General features: G+C 38.8%; 1 protein-coding gene across 1 annotated transcript in view; it reads right to left on the reverse strand.

Moving 5' to 3' along the window:
• LOC111866270 (actin-binding protein IPP) overlaps positions 1 to 20,425 on the reverse strand; it is a 37,027-nt gene extending 16,602 nt beyond the window's left edge. Inside the window, exons 1-7 of the mRNA XM_023855057.2 lie at positions 20,314 to 20,425; positions 19,971 to 20,077; positions 19,599 to 19,864; positions 8,947 to 9,091; positions 7,600 to 7,738; positions 5,517 to 5,682; positions 2,916 to 3,606 (exon numbers count right to left, since the gene is read on the reverse strand). Coding sequence (XP_023710825.1) covers positions 2,916 to 3,606; positions 5,517 to 5,682; positions 7,600 to 7,738; positions 8,947 to 9,091; positions 19,599 to 19,835 — 1,378 coding nt within the window. The 5' untranslated portion in view covers positions 19,836 to 19,864; positions 19,971 to 20,077; positions 20,314 to 20,425. The remainder of the gene's footprint in view (positions 1 to 2,915; positions 3,607 to 5,516; positions 5,683 to 7,599; positions 7,739 to 8,946; positions 9,092 to 19,598; positions 19,865 to 19,970; positions 20,078 to 20,313) is intronic.
• Between the last annotated feature and the right edge of the window lie 1,388 nt (positions 20,426 to 21,813).

Below are 21,813 nucleotides of genomic sequence, written 5' to 3' on the forward strand. Positions count from 1 at the left end.
TACAGCAGTCAGCTCTTAATCAATATTAATTTTTAAGCAAACATATTTATGAAAAGAAGCAATTTCAAGCCAGTTTTTCAAGTCACTTCTTCAGACACAGAAAGTTTAACTATCAAACTGAATCAGATATAATAACAAAGCCTGATTTCTGTATATTTTATCAAGAAAGGATAGCACATGGTATCAATATGTATCACGTAGTTACTATAGGATTCTGACGATGGTGTATAACACACTGATATATTGGGTTTTTGGACTTTATCCATCGTCCTGGTTTTTAAGATAATTAATAAAAACATGACATTTAGGAAACTGGATCTGTTTCCATCCTCAGGTGAAGGAAAACACCTATTCTGTTGGGTCCGTTAGAAAGAGCTAGGTCCAGTGATTGAGGCTAGCTCTTTCTAACGGACCCAACAGAATAGGTGTTTTACTTCACCTGAGGATGGAAACAGATCCAGTTTCCTAAACGTCATTTTTTATTAATTATCTTAAAAACCAGGACGATGGATAAAGTCCAAAAACCCAATATATCAGTGAATATGTATCACCCTTTGCACACCATGTATTGACTTGACTGGCTTGGGGTACCTGTGTTAAAACTGCCATACACAGAGATGAGTTCGCTGTTAATCAATTAGTATAGCACTTCTCTCAACAGACTGGAATCAAGTGTGTCATACCAATGTTTAGAGAATGGAATCAGCTTTCACATGAAATACAGCTGATGTTGTTTGAAAGTCATTTGAAGAATACACTGTGGGTTTTTCTGTACAACTGCATTTACCACCAAACAACCTCAGCATTTAAAGCAGACGGTTCTGTGATGGGGCCTTGCAGTCAAAGGTTTCATAACCTGAACCGATGTATTTTCATTGAAACTTTGAACAAAAACCATAGCACTGTAAGCCAACCTATATTTATTCTTCTTCATTTACATCAATAATCCCAGTATAACCATGTTAACTTGGAAGCTAGGAGTGACAACAGACTATACTCCTGAAAATGTCTGCATGTAAATCTTCAGAAAATATACAAGCAAGCAAACAAAAAAAAACTGTGGCCTGCAGTCCACAAGTGAACTATACTGACTTAGCGACCGCCGCTTGTCAGCGAAGTTAGTGCCAATTTTTGCGGACAGAGGGTGTCATCTGGTCAGTGACAGAGATCCTCATGGCCGTTAATCTCGGTTTTCTAGACAGGAGCCGCTAATTCCTTGAAATAGCTCCCAAATTATCTGGAAGTCAAGGGCCGCGCCATAGCTCAAGCAGTTAGTCGCTGGCTTCCCACAGTGGCAGCCCGGGTTCGGTCAAGTGGGATTTGTGGTGGAAAAAGTGGCGCTGGGGCGAGTTTTCTCTGAGTACTTCAGTTTCCCCTGCCATCTTCATTCCACCAAATTGTCCATCATCATATTCAGCTGGGGCAGGTACAATAGGAAAATCAGTGGCCACTGTGCTGAGTGGACCCAGTTGGAGTCCACCCCCCACTAAGCAAATTAAAAAAAAATTAATCTGGAAGTCAATATAATTTAATCAGTTCAGATATCTGATCTCCAAACTGATATTTTAACTACATGAATATTAGGAAAGAGTTGTAACCACTTAACTGTGATTTCAGTAGTTATTTCTATAAAGCAAGGGTCTCCAAACTGCGGGCCACATCCGGCCCGTGATCTGATTTTATCCAGCCCGTGAAAGAATTGTGCAGAAATGCGCCAATTGAACTATCATGCTCTTAACCATCGCCAGTTTCGGTCTCTTCTGCAGGAGTGTGATTCCGAGCTTATTGACCTGACATATTATACTGCAGTTTGATGGCTTAGCTGTGAAAAGGTTCTTTCCCACTTCTTTCAGCTCAGGAATGAAATTGATATATTCTTACCGAGAAAATCCATCATGAACCACTTTTATCAGATACCGAGTGGCTTTGGAAATTAGCATTTTTTGCTGATCTGGTGAACAATATGAACAATTTGAATTTAAAGTTGCAGGGTGAAAACAACTTAGTCTGTGATTTATTTGCACTTATCAAGGCATTCAGAGCAATGTTGATACTTCTGGAAAGCGAAGTGAAAAATTGTAACTTTGTTCATATGCTATACTGTGCAGAGTTGCATAAAAAGGGTGAAGCTGAATTTCCTTCCTTGTTTGCAAATTTAGTCATTGCAGATTTTAAAGAAAAATTTCGGAAGCGATTTGCTGATTTGGATGCCCGTGCTCTGGAAACTAGATTCTTTCAAAATCCGTTTGACTGTGACACTGCAGATGTCCCAAGTCAAATTAAAATGGAAATTATTTAACTTCAGGAACGTATCATATTAAAGACAAATACAAGGAAGGAAATTTAATCAAATTTTATAAATTTCTGAATTCTGAGCAATTTCTAATTTAAAGAAATTTGCTTGTAAATTTATCTCCATTTTTGGGACGACATATCTGTGTGAACAAGCTTTTCCCCAGATGAAGTACATCAAGTCGAAATACAGCGCAAATTTATCCGATGAACATTTAAAGTCGCTACTTGTGATTAGCGTTTCAAAATTTGAACCTCAATTTAATCAGATTTTAAGAATGCAAAAAGAGTTCCATCATTCACATTAATTGTTTTATTATAATTTGTGATGAAAATATGAGCATTTGCTGCTACTGTCTGTTGTCATTAATATACGATAATTTATTCTCACATACTTTGTATTTAGTTTCTGAAATTCTGTGCTTTCAATAAAACTCATATACTTAGAGTTATTAATTTCTCATTTTATCCACCCCATTGAAAGTGCTGAATTACCTAATGTGGCTCGCATTTCGAAAAGTTTGGAGACCCCTGCTATAAAGGACTGCAGAACGAAATAAAAATTTAGTCCTTTTGCACAATACACCTAGTGTTCTTCAGTCTTCCTCAACACACTCACTCACCATCATATGAGACGACACCCATGCTAAACCTGGGTTCTGGCAGGTCTCCTTCGAGTCTCCATTCATTGTGTTTTGGATCATACTTCTCAATGGATCCTCCAATATCCTCACCCACCCACCCACCAATAGCATACAAGTTCCCATACAGTGCACACAGTCCAAATTCACAACGAGGCACCACCATACTTGCTACTTTACTCCAAGAATCCTCACGAGGGTCATAACATTCACCATTGGCTAAGATCTGTGACTCCTGTTCTCCACCAACCACAAAGATTCTTCCATTAAGAGATGCCACACCTGGAAGGATTCGCCCAATGCCCATTGGTGAGGCACGGCACCACTCTCTACGAAACGTGTCAAATCTTTCCACTGACTCGTATGTGCACTCTGAAGATCTTGTCCATGCACTCACTAGTTCCCGTTTTGAACCACCGATCACAAAGATGTCTTTCTTAGCACAAAGTCGTGGATGAACATAAAGAGGTACCAAATTTCCTTTCTTGGTAACAAGATCCTTACACACTGAACGAAGAGCAACTTTTAGACTTCCATCTCCACAGTCATTGATTGCTCGCTCCAAAAGACATACAGACAACAATGGCAGACGCACATGAGACAATATTTCAAACACATAACGACGACGTTGTTTCACATCATGCATAATCCACCTCATTGCAGCCTGAAATACCTGGAAAAGAAGAATTCTCTGTCAACACATGACTGAACACCAATACCACACCACATTATCAAAACTTACTAGTTATAACAACACACAATGGTTGGTCACAGTTGCTTCTTAAGATATTACAGTAGATTATACATATGTGCTTTCAATTAATTTCAAGTATATTCAGCAATAAGATACACTAAATATACCCTCCCATTGATCTCACCTTGTTGCGGTGGGAGGCCCTAGTGGCCAACGAACCATACCACTGTATCAGGGAAATCTAGCATATCTAACTTGCTGATAACATGGTGATTACGAGTATATATCTATGTAGTCAGTCAATCAGTCACCTATATATTTCTGTGGTAGTGAATAATAAGTCATATTGCTGAAATGTAGACAGCACGTAGACATGAGTCAATGACCACAGTGAAAGCAACAAGTCTAGGGATGGTAGCACAATGACCAAATAAGTTCTCCCCTCTTCAAACTACATCTGTGCAGAACCCATAAAGCAGCCAGGGTGAAAGAACTTATTACTCAGAAGCCTCAAGGAAGACTAATAGGAATAATTATTTAATAACAACTGGTGATTTAGATGCAAGGGCTGGAAATCTGTCTAAACAAAAAATAATGGGAACTTTTGAAGAAATAAATAGTAACAAGAACAGATTATCTTCAGCAGTTTTCAATATTTAGTGATGTCAAATTGGCTTTAGACTTGAAACTTTGGCAGTCTGCAGAGTGAAGACTTATTTGAGTTGAACCTTGCCACCAGAACTGTTGAACTTCACTGATACAGCCAGTTTTGCTTTACTAATGCAATCTGCAATTATACAGTCCCTCCCATCACTTCATTAATGAGGCAGCAGTTGTAAAGTATTCGAGCAAATTGAAATAAATCTGGGTGAATACTTTCATTTCCCATTTCTTTCAATGCGCTGTTCCCTAGTACAGACATAGGCAATTACGATCTGACTTGGTTGGTTTTGTAGTATGAGAACACCACAGCAAATAACAGGATCCAGGGCTCCAGAAATTCAATTCAAATGTACTACTATGTTTGCTGCACTGGATAAGCTGATGTCTGTCTCCACTCTTACACTCTGCAGCAAGTGGCAGTGACATAATTTCAAGGGAACCAATCAGCTTCAGTCAAGCTTATGCTTTGTTGCTGGAAAGATCCATCCTGTGTGGTTGTACTTTGTTAATTACATTTATATTTTGTGTATGTTAATTATTTTTTAGTAACACTGTGTTTCAATGATTTAAAAATGGTTGCAGAAAAACCAAGTGAGAAGCAATGCATAAGCTAAACTGAGAGTTAGTTTCACTAACCTGCAATTACTTCAAGAAGGAAGCAGAAACCGGTGACTCTACCAATAACATTAACAAATGTAAGATTTTAGAGTTTCACGGTGGTGACTATGAAGAATGTTGTCTTCTGGGATGTGGCGCCATGTAGATCCTGCATGAACTGATGTTTCAGAGGAACGTATCGCTTCCATCTTCAGGGTAGAGAAATTCGGGATCGAGGAACCAGTTTGAGCAGGTGACTGCAGAAGAATTTTCTATGCTGAAGATGGAGGCGATACATTCCTCTGAAACGTCAGTTCACACAGGATCTACATGGTGCCAGATCCCAGAAGACGGCACTCTTCAACATTAACCTCAGAAATGAAGACATAATGCACTGTCAGGTGTGGATAAGTGCTGAGTGGTCTGGTAATGCCTCAAGTGTATCTGTCTTTGCTGGTGCAGCAACTCAATCTCTCACAGAATCCACGGAGACAAAATATTTCCAGAAATACAAAACAAATAAGAAGTTAAACATGAACTGAAATTCTCCATATAAATGAGGCTCCATATTGATAATTTGTATTTGCTCATGCTGTCATTAATTTCTGACAAAATAACATTATTCCCACCTGAAATTCAGTATCAACTCTTAAGTGTTCACTTGAAAGAAATTTGGTTAGCAGCTCTTTGGGAAGCTCAAAGAATTCCTCTTCACCACAGATTTGTGGAAAATGCAACTGAATGAAATCAACAGCCATATTTGCAAGTTCCTCGCAGTTGTGACCTTCAGCAAATCTGAAGCAGAAAAATGAAAACCCTTATTATCACAAATAGTTCCTCTTTTCAGTTTACTTACTTACTCCTTACACTCAGTACTTAATGCTGTGAAATCCTCTCAGGCAATCAGCATGTCCCTGCTGAGTAAAGCTCAAGTGTTTACCCCATAAGTACACCATTTCAATCCCAATGACAATGCAGAGACAATTTCCATGGAGTTCTATTCCACAATGATGCAGCTGATCTCCCTAGAGAGTTTCACTGCATTCCATCATAGCAAGAACTTCAAATGTAACATACCACACAGGCTGAGAAATTTGATGAAAAGGAGATATCATAAGTATAAAAGATTATGAACATCATTTAGTGTGATTGATAAATGATTTTTCCTTTTTAATCTTTCATCCTTTACATGTTCGGTCAGAGCGACCATCTTGAGAAGTACATATCAATACATGTGGAAACTACTATTACAATGTGATCGGTCATTATCAATGCATACAGTCATTACTATTACAATGTCATGAATATAAAATATAAGCCTTTAAAAAAACAGTGATGTGCCTGAATTTATCAATCACACTGGACAGCTTTGATAATCTTTTATACTATTACTAGTGTGACAGACCAGGATGAACCAAGTCAAAGGTGTCATAAGCTTTTCTGGGAACTTTTACAGGGTGGGGCGCAGAAACTTCCTTTTTGTGAAGACGCATTGTGAAGAGAGGGGAGGTCGCACAAAAGTGGGGATAGGCTCGGCGAATGCAACAGTCGCGGAAGTTTCTGCCTAATACCCCTCAGTAGGAAACATGAGGTGGATGAGTGAGCCGCGTGNTTTAAAACTACATGATTTAAAATTTTAAAGTATGTTCTTTCATTAGCTAACCATAAATTTTGTCTATCAGCAATAATTTTTCTTTTATTTGCCTTCAAAAAAAGGAAGTTTCTGTGCCCCACCCTGTACTTAAAGACACAGACAAAGGAAGCCCATATAACCCATGCCCAGTTTAGCTACTTAAAAGAGAATTCTATCTTGTCTAATATGCAATCATAACACAACACAATGGTAAGCAACAGTGAACTTATGAATACATGTGGCATATTGTACTTGGAGCATGTATGAAGTCTGTGCAAAGGGGAATGATAGGGAAAATTCAGACTGAAATGTCTACAACAGTTGACCTGAAAAAAAATATATATATTTTCAGTCACTGAATTAGTATCATACCTAAATTTGGGTAACTTACACCACGGAGGTGGCTGGAAGGAAGGAAGATCTTTACTGTTAGTCCATTTCCCATCAAATGATTTGAACGTTGTTGTTGAATAAGAAATTCAGTATTTTGTTTACAACAATCTAATGCTCATGCTAACTTTCATGAGTATCCCTTAGCTGGTTCAGACATTACTGGAGACAGAGGCACTTGACCAGACGGATACATGGACGGGCACAACTAATTCTGACACCCGTCTTTCCTTATAAAATTAAGACGACAAATAGTTTTAGAGTAGCAGAGATATACAAGCTAGAAAAGCAATATTTAGTGCAAAAATTGAAGTTGTCAAATATTTCTCATGACAGCTATCCAGTAAGGTAAGGTAAAGTTGTCCCTGTGGTTAACTAATTAAGCACTACGCCATGAAGACATATGGGGGAGTGGATGTAGAGATCCACATTTTCTTGACCTCGGCACTAGTTGGAGGTCAGTGGTCAGCTTCACGCACTAACCACTTTAACCCCAGGGAAAGAGTCCCCAGTACCCATTGTATTGGAGGTTGGGTGGACCCCAGAGCCGGTTTGCACGATGTGGAAAAGAGAAAATTCTTGACTCTACCAGGACTCAAACTCCAACCTCTTGGTTGTCCAGCCTGTAACCAGTTACTATATTGACTATGCTACATCAGCTCCAACAGCTGTCCAGTATCTCTTTTTACCTGTAGATTCCAATAGCGTTGGTAGCATGAAGCTCATGTTTCAGGAACTCTGTACATCCTACCACAACTTCCTTCAACTCCAACATGTCCGCTGCCACCATCATCTCTTGCACATTGTCTTGGTTAATGCTGATCTCACCTACGAGAATCACAAACCCAACCATGATACTATGGACGTTAATCTGACCGGAGAAATGGGGTATTAACACAATCATATCACTTGAATTCATCTGTTTATGTAGAACCAAGTCATTGTCAAACAAGACAACATGTCACTGGTTCAAAGTCTTACGTGCAACGAATCTTTCTAAAACTTATTTAAAAGTCTCTTACATATATGCATTGCATCTTTTAACCTAATTTAAAAGCTCTTGTATATTGGGACTTTTTTTACATGTTTCGACTGACATTGATCACAATCAGGTGTTCCAATATAAACTGCTGTCCTTCCATTTTGTGATGCCAATATTCGATGTGCAGTCCCATCTAAGCACTTGTGTATGTTATGGTGCTGGGTGTCCCTTCCTGTTGTGCTGTGCATCTAGATTACAAGTATTTCAGAAGGACATGATGCACATAAGACAATGAACCACTGACATTTGTTGAATAATAACTGATGTGCTACAATATAATATTATGTAGATAACTGTTTGATACTGTATGTTAAGAATAATCTGTAACTTCTTATATTATTACCAACAGACATGTTTATTATTCTTATAATATTTATTTTTGTACATTTACTCCATTACATGTTCAAACTAACAATTCATTCCATGACTGGAAGGTTGCAGATTTGATTCCTGACGAGGTCAATGGCTTTTCCAATCCAACTGACCTAACCCTTCCAGCTGCACTATACCCACAGGGCTGACTCAGCCTCTTAACAGAAATGGGTCCCAGGAATCTTCCTGCAGGTAAAGGGCAGCCAGCATGTAAGGCTGACAACCTCAAGGATGACTGTCCATGAAGGTCTACATGAACATTTCTCAAGATGAAAATACTGGAAAAATGAGGTCCAATATCTGGGCCTTACTCTGCCAAACTTACAGCAGTAGACTTACATAAAACGAAGTGGTATCAAGCGTGAAAATCAATGACATGGACCACGTAAAACACAGAATTAGAGACAATGTTTAGTCCATGACTTCAGCTGTTCTCATGTGGATTCAGTAAGCATACCGCAGAGTGATGAATGTCCATCACAATGCACTTCACTAATAGCACATGTAAATATTTAAAAATTTCTTTTTCTATTCTGTGTGTCATTCATGTTTGTAGCATTAACTGTTACAAAACAGCTAAGCTTGAAAATGGAATCTTAACTTCAAGGACACCATTACAAACCTGTATATATGAAATCAATCAGACTGTTAAGGATGTGTGGGGGTATATCGTGCAGCTCTATTGTGTCCATCTGTTCCTCTAGAAGTCCCGTTGTGAACATTGCTTGGAAGTACAGGCTACTAGCAGACAGGACAGCTCGATGAGCCTGAAATTAATATTTAAAATAGTAAGTAATATTTTATATTTCCATGCCTATACATAATAAAAAATCCTAAACAAAGGAAGAGGTACAACTCTGACAAAGTCTCTATAAGACTGACCACTGAAACTGGAAATTTATTTGAATGGAGAGCATGTGAGAGGAAATTTGCTGTTTTAACAGGCAGTGGAGCTGCTTTAATACAATGTGCGACTTGGCTAAGCAGTCTTGTAAGGAATTTCTGCTATACAATTCTTTATATGGTAACATGTCCACTTGTTGCGGGTAATATGAGCCAGCATTCTACCCAGGTACAACTAACAAGTGCAGCTGAAGAAAATATATTACCAGGTTCACTGGTACATGAGGAGCTGCTAAGTCTTCCTGTGACTTATGATTAATAATATTTGAGGTTTACAGGGCAGTGACCGTGAGGATTACTGTATTCTGAAATGTAATGCTGCATAGTTTGGTAGACTGTTACCAACATTTCAGAGGGACCAGCTACCTCCATCTTCAGGATAAAACAGTAACTGAGCATGAATAAAACTATATAGACATAGGGAAAGTGATGACCAGAGCCCTGAGTGAACCAATAGGATTTACAAGAACAGAGCAAAGAACATCAGCCCTTTAAAGGAATGTTTTGAAAGGCCAAAGTAAATATGAGAAATAATAGCTCTTAGTGAACCAATACTAAATACAGGGAAGTCAGGGGTGAGAAAGAAAACAGTGACCCTTTTAAAAATTTCTTTTTCAAAGACAGAGCATTAATAGTGACTGATTCACAGCGTACAGTACGGAAAAAATAACGCATGATATGGTGAAGATAAAAATAGGTAAAGCTATCCCTGTAATAGGCCATGCAGGCCCATTGGGTTGTCAGAAATCGAGGTTCCTACATTTCCTAGACAATCGGCTCACAGATGGCAGTGAGGCTGCCAGCCTTATGCACCAGCCAATCTCTGATACTCCTGTTAGGGGCTGACTTAACCCCAGAGCCACAGTGCAGCTGGATGGATTAGGTAAACTGAAAAATCCAATGACCCCATCAGTAATCAAATCCGTAACCTTCCAGCTTGCAGCATAGTGCCTCAACCAACTATGCTACTGCATGCCACCACAAAGGATCGTATGAGAGAAGGAAAATAAAATAAACAGAAATAGCGATCTGAGTGACCCAACACACAGACATCTCTGATGTAGGATTCCCGTGATTTGGTTCTCAAGCTAGGTCAATAGGTCTGGTGAACAGTGACCTTGTTAGGGCCTGAAAGAAACCTTTTCTTTCCTCCCATATCATATTTTTATTTCCTTTAGCCTTTCTCTCTTCCACTTCTTTCTCCCTGACATCCTCCTACCTACTATTTGTTCACTCAGAGTCATTAGTTATCTGATTTATTCTGCACTTGGAAAAAATGGCCCTTTAAAGTCCATTTCCTCCGTTCTCCTTACTCCAAGTGGCTCACTCAGGCGCCTAGTTTCAATCCTCAACTTTCCTTACATTGGTACATTCTTTTCATGCTTGGCTTATTCATCTAATCTGAAGATGGAGGCAACAGGTTCTCCTGGAAGGCTGGTAATGGTCTACAGACTACATGATGGTGACAAATCTCAGATGACAGAAATCTTCAAACTTATGACAACCTGCAACTTTCACATACCCTACATAACATAACCACCAAGCTCAGACTAGAACAGTACTGCACTTTATCAATCTGACTTGCAGACAAGTTTCAGCACAGTTTCAACTAAAGAAGTTACCCTGCTTAAATGTGTTGCAGACTGAGTTGACATGATGGCTGCGTCATAGCTCAAGCGGTTAGTCGCTGGCTTCCCACCGCAGCGGCCCAGGTTCGATCCCAGGTCTGGTCAAGTGGGATTTGTGGTGGACAAAGTGGCACTGGGGCAGGTTTTCTCCAAGTACTTCAGTTTCCCCTGCCAATCTTCATTCCACCAATTGCTCCACAATCACCCTCACCTATCATCTGGGGCTGGTACAATAGGCCAGAAGTGGCCCAACTAGCAATAAAAAAAAAGTTGACATAACACTGTACTATATCACACAGCCTGTTTTATTAATTAGTTACTTAACAACCAAAGCTGTCTCAGCTGCAGAGTTTATATAATGCTGATTGAGATGGGAAGATAATGAAGATTTGGAACAGGTAATCATGGCCTAATTCAAAGTACTTTCCTGACATTCACCAGGAGAAACTGAAAGAAAAACCATGAAAATTTCAGTCAGGAAAGCTGATAACTAGGCCAGGACTTGAGCAGGGTACCTCCTGGATACAAGCTGCAATCATCTGAGCACAGGGTTCAGATAGTACTGTTCTTTATTAGCAGGCCTGTTTAATTCTTAATTTACTTAACAACGTTGTTTGAATTTCAAAGGCTATATAGTTTCAAAACAATTTTAAGTTGGTCATGTGTAGTGTGTAGATGATTAACTGCTTGGATGGAGGTAGTCATGACCTATTTCATAGTAGTACCCTGGCATTCGCCTGGAAAGTAGCAGTAAAATCACGAAAAAAAGAAACTCTTATCAGGATAGCCGATAACACAGGCAAGATATGAGCAAGGTATCTGCCACATACTAGTTCAGGGTGATACCACTATGTTCAACATGTTCATGTTTATTTTTAGTATATTTAACACTGCTTTGTCAGCTGCGGAGGATATCTTAATAAACCATCCACTTCCTCATTAATTAATTGTAGTTATACGTGGAGTCCCCTCTTCATATTGCTGGAGTACTCTTAATAAAGGAATAGGGAGTGCTAAGTTTCTGAGCTGTCCATGATTTCAAAACCATAACAGTACTAACAGGAGAGACATGTTTCTAAATAGAAGGAAAATGCTGTGGGCCTTCCCTTATCAAGGGCACTCTGGTGGAAGCAACAACCTAAAGCAGGTCTGAGGTTTCTATCTGTTGTGTATGGTTCCTTAAGTACAGTGAACAACTGAATTTCTATGCATGCATATTCAGTATTCAATATTCAACGTTTCGGCCATTTATGGCTGAAACGTGTAGTGTAGAAGAAAGGAAGACGAAAGAACTACAATAAATTGTTTCTCTTAGGATGGAGTTTGTGTCATATATTACAGGTGTGGTTTAAAAAACTTTGTAAAACTCTAGAATCAATTTGATTTGTGTCCTTTATACTGCCTCTCTTTAAAGGAAGATGAGTGTCTACCATGTCATGGTTCTGTTGTCTGACGAATAGGACTCTTCAGTGCCGTCCAGTTGTTTGGGTCGTGCTGTGTTGTTATAGTATAACTGGATGGAGTTGACAGTCTTTTATACTATTGCTAATGTGACATACCATGATGAACCAAATCAAATTAATTGGATTCCTCATGAACAGTTAGTAAAATCTGTTAAACTCAATAAGACAGAAGCATATAATTTATTCAGAAGGAAGTGGTGGGTCTTCCACTCAACATGGCCCCCAAATGGATAATTTAGGTTTATAAAACCATCTTAAAACCTGACCTTTCTGATTCTGTAGAGGTGCTGAGATATCATCAGCTCTACTCTGACCGCGTTTTGAAACCAAACACCCAATTTCATCTCCCACAAACTTTGAATCTGAAGGAACATCATTCCTCTCCCAGTGCTTCTTAATCAGACACAGCTGCCAAAGCCAGATAATGATAATCAATGGAAGAACACAAATAAGTTTGTTCAGGCAAAGCAGGGAGCAGGACAAAAGTATGGAAGTTGGTGTAAGGGATAACTCATAGTGCACCCCCTTCTGTCAAAAGGCAAGCAATTTTATTACAATATATAGCACTAAATGAGAAAATGAGTGTTGATTTTAAATTGGGAAGGAAGTCATCATATTTTATTTTAAGGTTATTGTCTAGCATTTAGCTGCTGGGACTGAGGAAACAGCTAGATATCTGAGTAGGGAAGGCAGTCTCAGAATCAAAAATCAAACTCAAGACCTCATACATAGTGTGACGTGGATGGCGCAACGGGAAGTAGGGGTCACGTAAACTCTGCGGTCTGCGAGTGACATCACATACCCCCACTCCTTCCATTACCACGCAACTCTCGGTAAACACCCCTTCCCTGGCAGTGACCTGGCAGAAGAGCGACTGTGTTGTTACCAAGGGATACCGCAGTTGCTACACCGCAGTAAACAACTCTCGACAGTGTTGCTAGGCAACCTGTAAACACGGCGTCAGGCAACAGCGGTATCTATTACGTAACTGTTTTCTGTGTTGTCCATGCCGAGGCTAAAGAAGGAGCAGTGAACACTATTCAGGAAAATGAATGCCTGAGGCAACTTCCAAGGCGACCACTGGTTCACCTAACTCATTTATTTAATCATTGTCTTCGGCTCTCTCATTTTCCAAATACTTGGAAGGAAGCAAAAATAAAAACTTTACCTAAACCGGGTAAAGACCCAAAATTCCAGCAAAATCTATGTCCGATCAGCCTCCTGTCCACGACAGGAAAACTATTCGAAAAAGTAATTTTGAAATTACTACAAAAACATATTGAAGAAAGAAGCTTGCTCAACGCAAGCCAGTTTGGTTTTTGTGCACATCACAGCATGACATTGCAATGTATGAGGCTGGCGGACCATGTGACCTTTAATTTCAACAACAAAATGTCTACGGCTGCGGTGTTCTTGGACATCGAAAAAGCCTTTGATACCACGTGGCATTCAGGCTTGCTGTATAAGTTATCAAAATTGGAATTCTCGAACAGTTTGACCAAACTTATTGGGTCCTTTCTTTCTCAGCATAAATTCAGGGTTTCGGTTGAAGGCCAAATGTCAACCCCAAGGGATATGTAAGCAGGGATGCCACAAGGCTCAGTCCTCTCCCCTACCCTTTTCAATTTGTACATAAATGATGCCCCCCAAACACATGGTGTTCACAAGGCACTCTTTGCGGACGACACCTGTCTGTATGCGACTGATCGCAAGGAGGGCTTTATTGTTAGAAAACTCCAGCACGGTCTCAGCTCAATGGAGACCTGGTGTGAGCGCTGGAATATTAAAATTAATTAAGATAAGACTCAGGGGGTCTACTTCTCTCAAAGTCATCGACCACCTGAGTCTTGTCTCACTTTAAATGGAAGAAATGTTCCATTTGTAAATAGTGCAAAATATNGAGTGAATGGAAACAAGAGAAGTAATTGTGATACTGCCGATGGCAGTAATTGCGAGATTGTAAATTGTGTGATTGTAAGAGTGAGTGGAATAAATTCGCTATATCAAATACGGTGTGAAGTTATTTGTCACATTATACACCCAACACGTGATAATATGAAGCAGCAGACAGACTGACTAACCATCAGTCGCAATGTAACTTTGACTTTGACTATTCAGGAGTTAGTTAGTAGTTAGTAGCGAGGGATTAGACAGTGAGGATTGAGCCAGTTACTAGAGGGAGATTAACCAGCCAGTTACAGTCTAGCACTCTTTGGAGTGAATGGAAACAAGAGAAGTAATTGTGATACTGCCGATGGCAGTAATTGCGAGATTGTAAATTGTGTGATTGTAAGAGTGAGTGGAATAAATTCGCTATATCAAATACGGTGTGAAGTTATTTGTCACATTATACACCCAACACGTGATAATATGAAGCAGCAGACAGACTGACTAACCATCAGTCGCAATGTAACTTTGACTTTGACTATTCAGGAGTTAGTTAGTAGTTAGTAGCGAGGGATTAGACAGTGAGGATTGAGCCAGTTACTAGAGGGAGATTAACCAGCCAGTTACAGTCTAGCACTCTTTGGAGTGAATGGAAACAAGAGAAGTAATTGTGATACTGCCGATGGCAGTAATTGCGAGATTGTAAATTGTGTGATTGTAAGAGTGAGTGGAATAAATTCGCTATATCAAATACGGTGTGAAGTTATTTGTCACATTATACACCCAACACGTGATAATATGAAGCAGCAGACAGACTGACTAACCATCAGTCGCAATGTAACTTTGACTTTGACTATTCAGGAGTTAGTTAGTAGTTAGTAGCGAGGGATTAGACAGTGAGGATTGAGCCAGTTACTAGAGGGAGATTAACCAGCCAGTTACAGTCTAGCACTCTTTGGAGTGAATGGAAACAAGAGAAGTAATTGTGATACTGCCGATGGCAGTAATTGCGAGATTGTAAATTGTGTGATTGTAAGAGTGAGTGGAATAAATTCGCTATATCAAATACGGTGTGAAGTTATTTGTCACATTATACACCCAACACGTGATAATATGAAGCAGCAGACAGACTGACTAACCATCAGTCGCAATGTAACTTTGACTTTGACTATTCAGGAGTTAGTTAGTAGTTAGTAGCGAGGGATTAGACAGTGAGGATTGAGCCAGTTACTAGAGGGAGATTAACCAGCCAGTTACAGTCTAGCACTCTTTGGAGTGAATGGAAACAAGAGAAGTAATTGTGATACTGCCGATGGCAGTAATTGCGAGATTGTAAATTGTGTGATTGTAAGAGTGAGTGGAATAAATTCGCTATATCAAATACGGTGTGAAGTTATTTGTCACATTATACACCCAACACGTGATAATATGAAGCAGCAGACAGACTGACTAACCATCAGTCGCAATGTAACTTTGACTTTGACTATTCAGGAGTTAGTTAGTAGTTAGTAGCGAGGGATTAGACAGTGAGGATTGAGCCAGTTACTAGAGGGAGATTAACCAGCCAGTTACAGTCTAGCACTCTTTGGAGTGAATGGAAACAAGAGAAGTAATTGTGATACTGCCGATGGCAGTAATTGCGAGATTGTAAATTGTGTGATTGTAAGAGTGAGTGGAATAAATTCACTATATCAAATACAGCGTGAAGTTATTTGTCACATTATACACCCAACACGTGATAATATGAAGCAGACTCAACCATGACTCACTCTGTTAACCTTCAGAAGTATAAATGACTTCTAAATTATAAAAAATTCTATCTCCATCATAATGACCAATGGATTAATGGTGCCTAGGGATATAATTAATAGCTAGTCTGACAATCATGTAAAACAATTAAATACTCTGTATGGGCAATATTCAGAGTTTTCTTTATGTTCATGGAGGTGGTGCATTATAGCAACCATCGTACTTTAAAGGTTTTGCCAACCTCTGGTCTGGAGTTATAATTTCCTAGCAGTGTGAAAGGAAAATAAGCATTGTTTTTCATATTAATAACAATGAACAGCACTGGTTTTCTTCTTAGTGTAAAGTTGGGTGATTTTTGTGTATTTTTATGCAGAAATTACAAAAGTATTACTGGAAATATTCTCTCAGCTACCATTCTCTTTGGAAGACTAGACCAGTGGCTTCTCTGAAAAATATAAACATATTCACCATCTCACAAATATTCATCTTGGAGAGCAGCAAGCACACAGATGTTTATTAACATAATGCAAAATATCATTCATTCATTGCCCAGAAGATTGTATTGTCATGAACTGACTGGTTGCTATTTTATATAACTTGTTGCACGTCAAATTTTAATCCTTTTCATTCAAGCAAGGTGGGTAATATACAGAGTGATTCACGAAGTTTTACCCCGGCTTATGGTACATATTCCTTGGGTTATTTCCTGCAAAATTTCCTTATAAACTTGTGGTCGATTTTCAATAGTTACGGAATAACAATAGATTTTCGAAATTCATCATTGTGAATGCAGCACTATGCTTCAGAGTGGGCGACCATACGTTCCAGTCAGCTATGTCAGCAGATAAGGTAGACCGGTTTGAATGTTGCACGTAGGTAGATAGGCAGAGCAGTTCATGCGCGTGTGACGCGTTGTGTTGACGTGCAGGGAGACATTTTTGAAAATCTTATGTAAATCCAGTCGTCTTCTAAAGCACTACAGTTTAAAGGAAACAGATTGATAGAAGGGTGTGATATGCATTCATTGGTTTGTTTACAGAATGGGGTGCTGAAAATAATCTGGTTTTGTAACATAAAATCGATGAAAAATGTTGCACAATGCAAACTTAAGAAATTGAAAAAAAATGGTCTTAGAATGCTTCTTTCCTAAAACATTAACAATTTAAAAAGTGTTTGTATTGTATTTCTAATTTGTTTTGACTGAAATTCAAAGAAAAAAAGATTTTTCGCCAGTTTTCAAATTACTGTATCTCTTTAATTATGAGTTGGATACCATTAGTATATTAACATTTTTTGTTCCAAATTACCTCAGGAATGCCCTCCCTAAGTGGGGGTAAAACTTCGTGAATCACTCTGTATATCTCAAAGCCTGGGTTGAAATTTGGTACATTCAAATTTACTAGAATTGCTTATTCTTTTTTAGAGAGAAGGAACTTCTTTTACTGTGCAAGGTAATTAATGTTTACTAGGACAATACATCAAGCATGGAACTGGTTGTGTAGCTACAGAAAGGAACAAACTAGGACTGACAGATGACCCATCCTATGAAAGGTGCCTATAAGAAGATAAATAAGCCACACATATCCTATGTGATTGTGAGGCCATAGATTACTTATGATTTTGTCATCTGGGTCAGATCTTCATGGAACCAAGTGACTTTTATGATGCCCCCATAAATAAAGTCCTACATTTCATTCGAAGTGTAGGATTAATGAAGGGTTAATCCAAAGGGAAGCACAATAAATCATTGAAGGTCACAGTGGGAGGGCCAGATTTTATGGCCCACCCCTTATACATATATACAGAAAGGAATGTAATATGAAACTGTTCTGTATTCATAGATTCATATTCATCCAATGCTCTGCAAATAAAGGTGGCCAGAAACCTCAGCACAAACCTCACCATATCTCCATATCCCCATTATACCCTCATGGCATGGCACTCAGGAGCGCTGATAACTACATACTAATTCTTTCTTTTACTCTGTGAAATAAATACTCATGTTATATCACTTCCTCAATATGATGAGTTTTTAACAAAACATGATTGGAACTCTTGCTGACATTCAAAGGTTCTGGGTTCAAATATGAGCCTGGAGAAACTGAACTAGTCTAGTGCTACAGTCAGGACAGTTCCATGTGCTGTACAGCACGGCATTTAGGGACAGGACTGCCTGCATGCTTCTCTTTGTGTTGTGCACATTTCCTCCCCAGTGGCAAAGCACACTAGTCTCCCTGATGATGTCATGCATATTCCCTTTCTGGTGACCTATGAACATTCATCTGCATTTCTGTCCTTTCTTCAATGGTACCAACTGTTATTGACTTGAAAATCAATGTCTGGATGATTTATTTAAGTTACGTGAACTGTATGAAGTGAATACTGCTCATCACTGTCGGGATGCAGATGTACTTAGTACGGGGTATATTCGTTTGGCGGTACAAAATGACAGTACATTTATGCCACGTTCTAATTAAAACCGACTTTGAAAAGTTGACCTGCTGTCACTCTTTAGGGCATACAACTTTCCCATTCAAATGCCACAACTATTATTATTGTTGTTGTTGTTTGTCCCCCCCCTCTTTGTGGGGTGAGACTGAGTCCACTTGGTACTGTGGCCACTACTGGCCTATTGTACCAGCCTCAGATGATAGATGATGATGGTGGAGTAATTCATGTTGAGTATAGCCAGAGGAATGGTGTTTAGAGAGACTGTGAGGAGGGTGACAAGGAGAGGACAAGAATGACAAAGGAAGAATGAAGAGAGAAACTGACATATAGAATCTGTATTATAGAAGGTTAATTAATTCTGTCCAGTGTCACTCATAAAGTTTTTCTCCTTTTTAACATTTTATCCCTAACATGTTTCGGTCTTATAGGCCAATCCTCAGACGGATATCAATACAATTAGAAGCCACTATTGATATCCTTCTGAAAATTGTCTATAAGACCGAAACATGTTAGGGATAAAATGTTAAAAATGAGAAAAAACTTCATCAGTCACACTGGACGGAATTAATTAACCTTTTATAATGTTGTTAGTGTTATGGAACAGGATGAAACAAATCAAACTTATAGAATCTGTAACTGCAAAACAAATTAAGGACCCCCACCATATGCAGAATACTCATTACAATATATGCAAAACTCTGGCATTTTGAACTTTCACAAAAATACTATAATAGAAATAGATAATGTTGAGTTATTCAACAGATGTATAATGCCAAATGCTGCCAACATATACAACTTACACACCCTTTCAGGAAAGAACAAAACATATGAATATGTTTTATCTTTTAGGCTCACACTATTAAATGTAGAAAATACTTGTACATGAATACTCTTACCCACTCCAACACTGTCTAAACAAATTAAGCTAACTTCAACAAACCTAATTTCTGTTGGCTGAAAATTCTGCAGTAAATTGTAATTTTCATCTACACTGACTTCACTGAATAATACTGTAATATGTACATCTTGGCTATAAAACAAAATTATGAGATACATAGACTTAAAAGCCTCAAGGTTTAGTATGGTTTCATGAGACAGTAGTAGGGAAGTCCATAACCAATTCAACAAATGCATCCAATAGTAGAAATAATGTAAAACACTAAGCAACCAATTTCTATGTTATTTGACTTTACCTTCATAACTCTGCCACCTGCAACAATCTCCACGTCACAAAATCTGGTGTTCTGGCGAAGAAAATTCAAATTCTGAAGCACCTTGGAAGCATAATGATGACATGAATACTTCTTGTCTGATGGAGAAGTACTCGAAATTTCGTTGCCATTTAGTGATGATGTGGTTAAGTGAAGTTGCTGCCCTGGAGCTGATACTCGGCCACTGCTTTTTAGTGGAGGCATCTCGATGTTAGCCATCAAATCATGGAGAAAGCAGCGACTCCAAGCTGAATGAAATGTGTTCTGATTAATATAACGGTCATGGCTGAAGTGGTAATTCCTTTATTTCAAAACAAAATAGCTTAAAAGGCTGTCTAAATAAATAAAACTCACTCTTATATGTGAAAATGGTGCGTCTGGATTATATGAAGCCTAGATGAAAGCTGTCTTCTAACAGATTTTCACTCCAGCATATTTTCTCGTCTTTTGGTGTGGTGCAACTACTCAAAAAATATACACACTACGTGAAAATAATAGTAACAACAAAAACTGTAATGTCTGCATGATAAATGACATCTGGAACAGCTGACAAATGTCGACTCTTAAATGGTCAATCGTAACACACCTTAACAGGACCTTTACAGTGATGGTATAATAAAATAAAAAAATATAAGATTACAGTGCTGACATTATATCAGCAATTAAATTACGACATTGTAAAACAAATGAGCTTTACCACAATATCCACACCATCCCATGCCATTCGTCCTTCCTCTTTACAGAAATCCAAAATACCCAGCGACCACACCACAGATTAAATTCCTACCAGACGCCAACCGTGAACTCCTTTTCCCTTTCCTATACTTGCGCAGTTAGTATCTGATATCTCGAAAATTACGATTCGATTCCTCACTAATGGAAGAGGCTATTCAGTTCATTCAAGGGGGTGTAATAAAGTACATGGGTAGTATTGTCGTTTCCAGTATCGTTATTAAGGATGTAAAGAAATGAAAAATGTCATTCAATTATTATTTTTTGTTCAGGTCTATCATGGCCTTAAAATCTGCACTTCCCTTTTGAAAAATGTTAGCCTTCGTGTTCCTCGCAGCAATCTTAGTGACTTCTCATTGTTTGGTGTTTGTCTCTCTAATAAACACTGCCCTTCTGCTCGGTGCGCCTATACTGCCAACGTGGTTGGTAAAGATCTCGACGTATTTGCAATTTGAGCGGTTTCTCTCAATCACATTTATACTCATCAACCTAAAATTGTTAATATTAATTGTTCACAATCCTAATGTTCTGTGTTATGTAGATCTTGTTACCTCGCCTCATCTTCCTTTGTTTGTTTACTTTTCTGCATTAATGTGTTTTTCCTTCAATGCTTGCCTGTAATTTGTCTTTGACTTTATGCTGTTTTTGTCCATAATGTAATTATTTGTATCTACACTGTGCTGTGTTTGTAATTGGCCTTGCAGCTGTTGACTCGGCACATAAATAATAATAAATTTAATTATAGTTCGCTTGCAGACTAAAACCACGGAGTTTTTTATTATTATTCACAAATTTGTCGAAAACTAGCAAATATGAATTTTATATTGTGTACTATGTATTGTATTCATTGACAATTCCCTGGAATCAGGGAAAATTCAATCNTCACTATAACTACTCTTTCTTTACATCTATACGGCGTAGCACAAAGAACAAACACACCTCAGATAAAATTTGGTTGTAACTTTCTCATCTAATTTCACATCTTTGCCAAGTACTCTGTCATCCTGCATACAACTACCAACACAGAGAGATCGATCAGTGTCAATCAGGCGTAATATTGTCGCGTATCGGGCGTATATCGCGACAAATAACTTCACGATGTATTTTATATAGCGAATTTTATTTCACATTCGCTCTTACACTCACCCAAATTACAATCTGACGATTACTGCTATCTGCAGTATCACAAATAGTACACTCCAAAAGCCACACTAGAACTGACTGTGAATAAGCCTTCGCTGCTCCGTATGTAGCCTCGATCGGACAGTACGGGAAAACGGCCACGTAATAGGCACCCTTTTTGCCTGGCGCTGTGTTGCTATGTAACGCTAGCGGAGGTAACCGCTGTTACTATCGTAACGTCGCCGCTGTTGACTCGCGTTGCCTAGCGACCGCGATATCCCTCGGTGACGTCACCGCGGAGGGGAGTGGCGGGGCGGGAACTCGCCTATTACCGTAAGAACGC

Source organism: Cryptotermes secundus, unplaced genomic scaffold, assembly GCF_002891405.2.
Source record: "Cryptotermes secundus unplaced genomic scaffold, Csec_1.0 scaffold1025, whole genome shotgun sequence".
Taxonomy (NCBI): Eukaryota; Metazoa; Arthropoda; class Insecta; order Blattodea; family Kalotermitidae; genus Cryptotermes; species Cryptotermes secundus.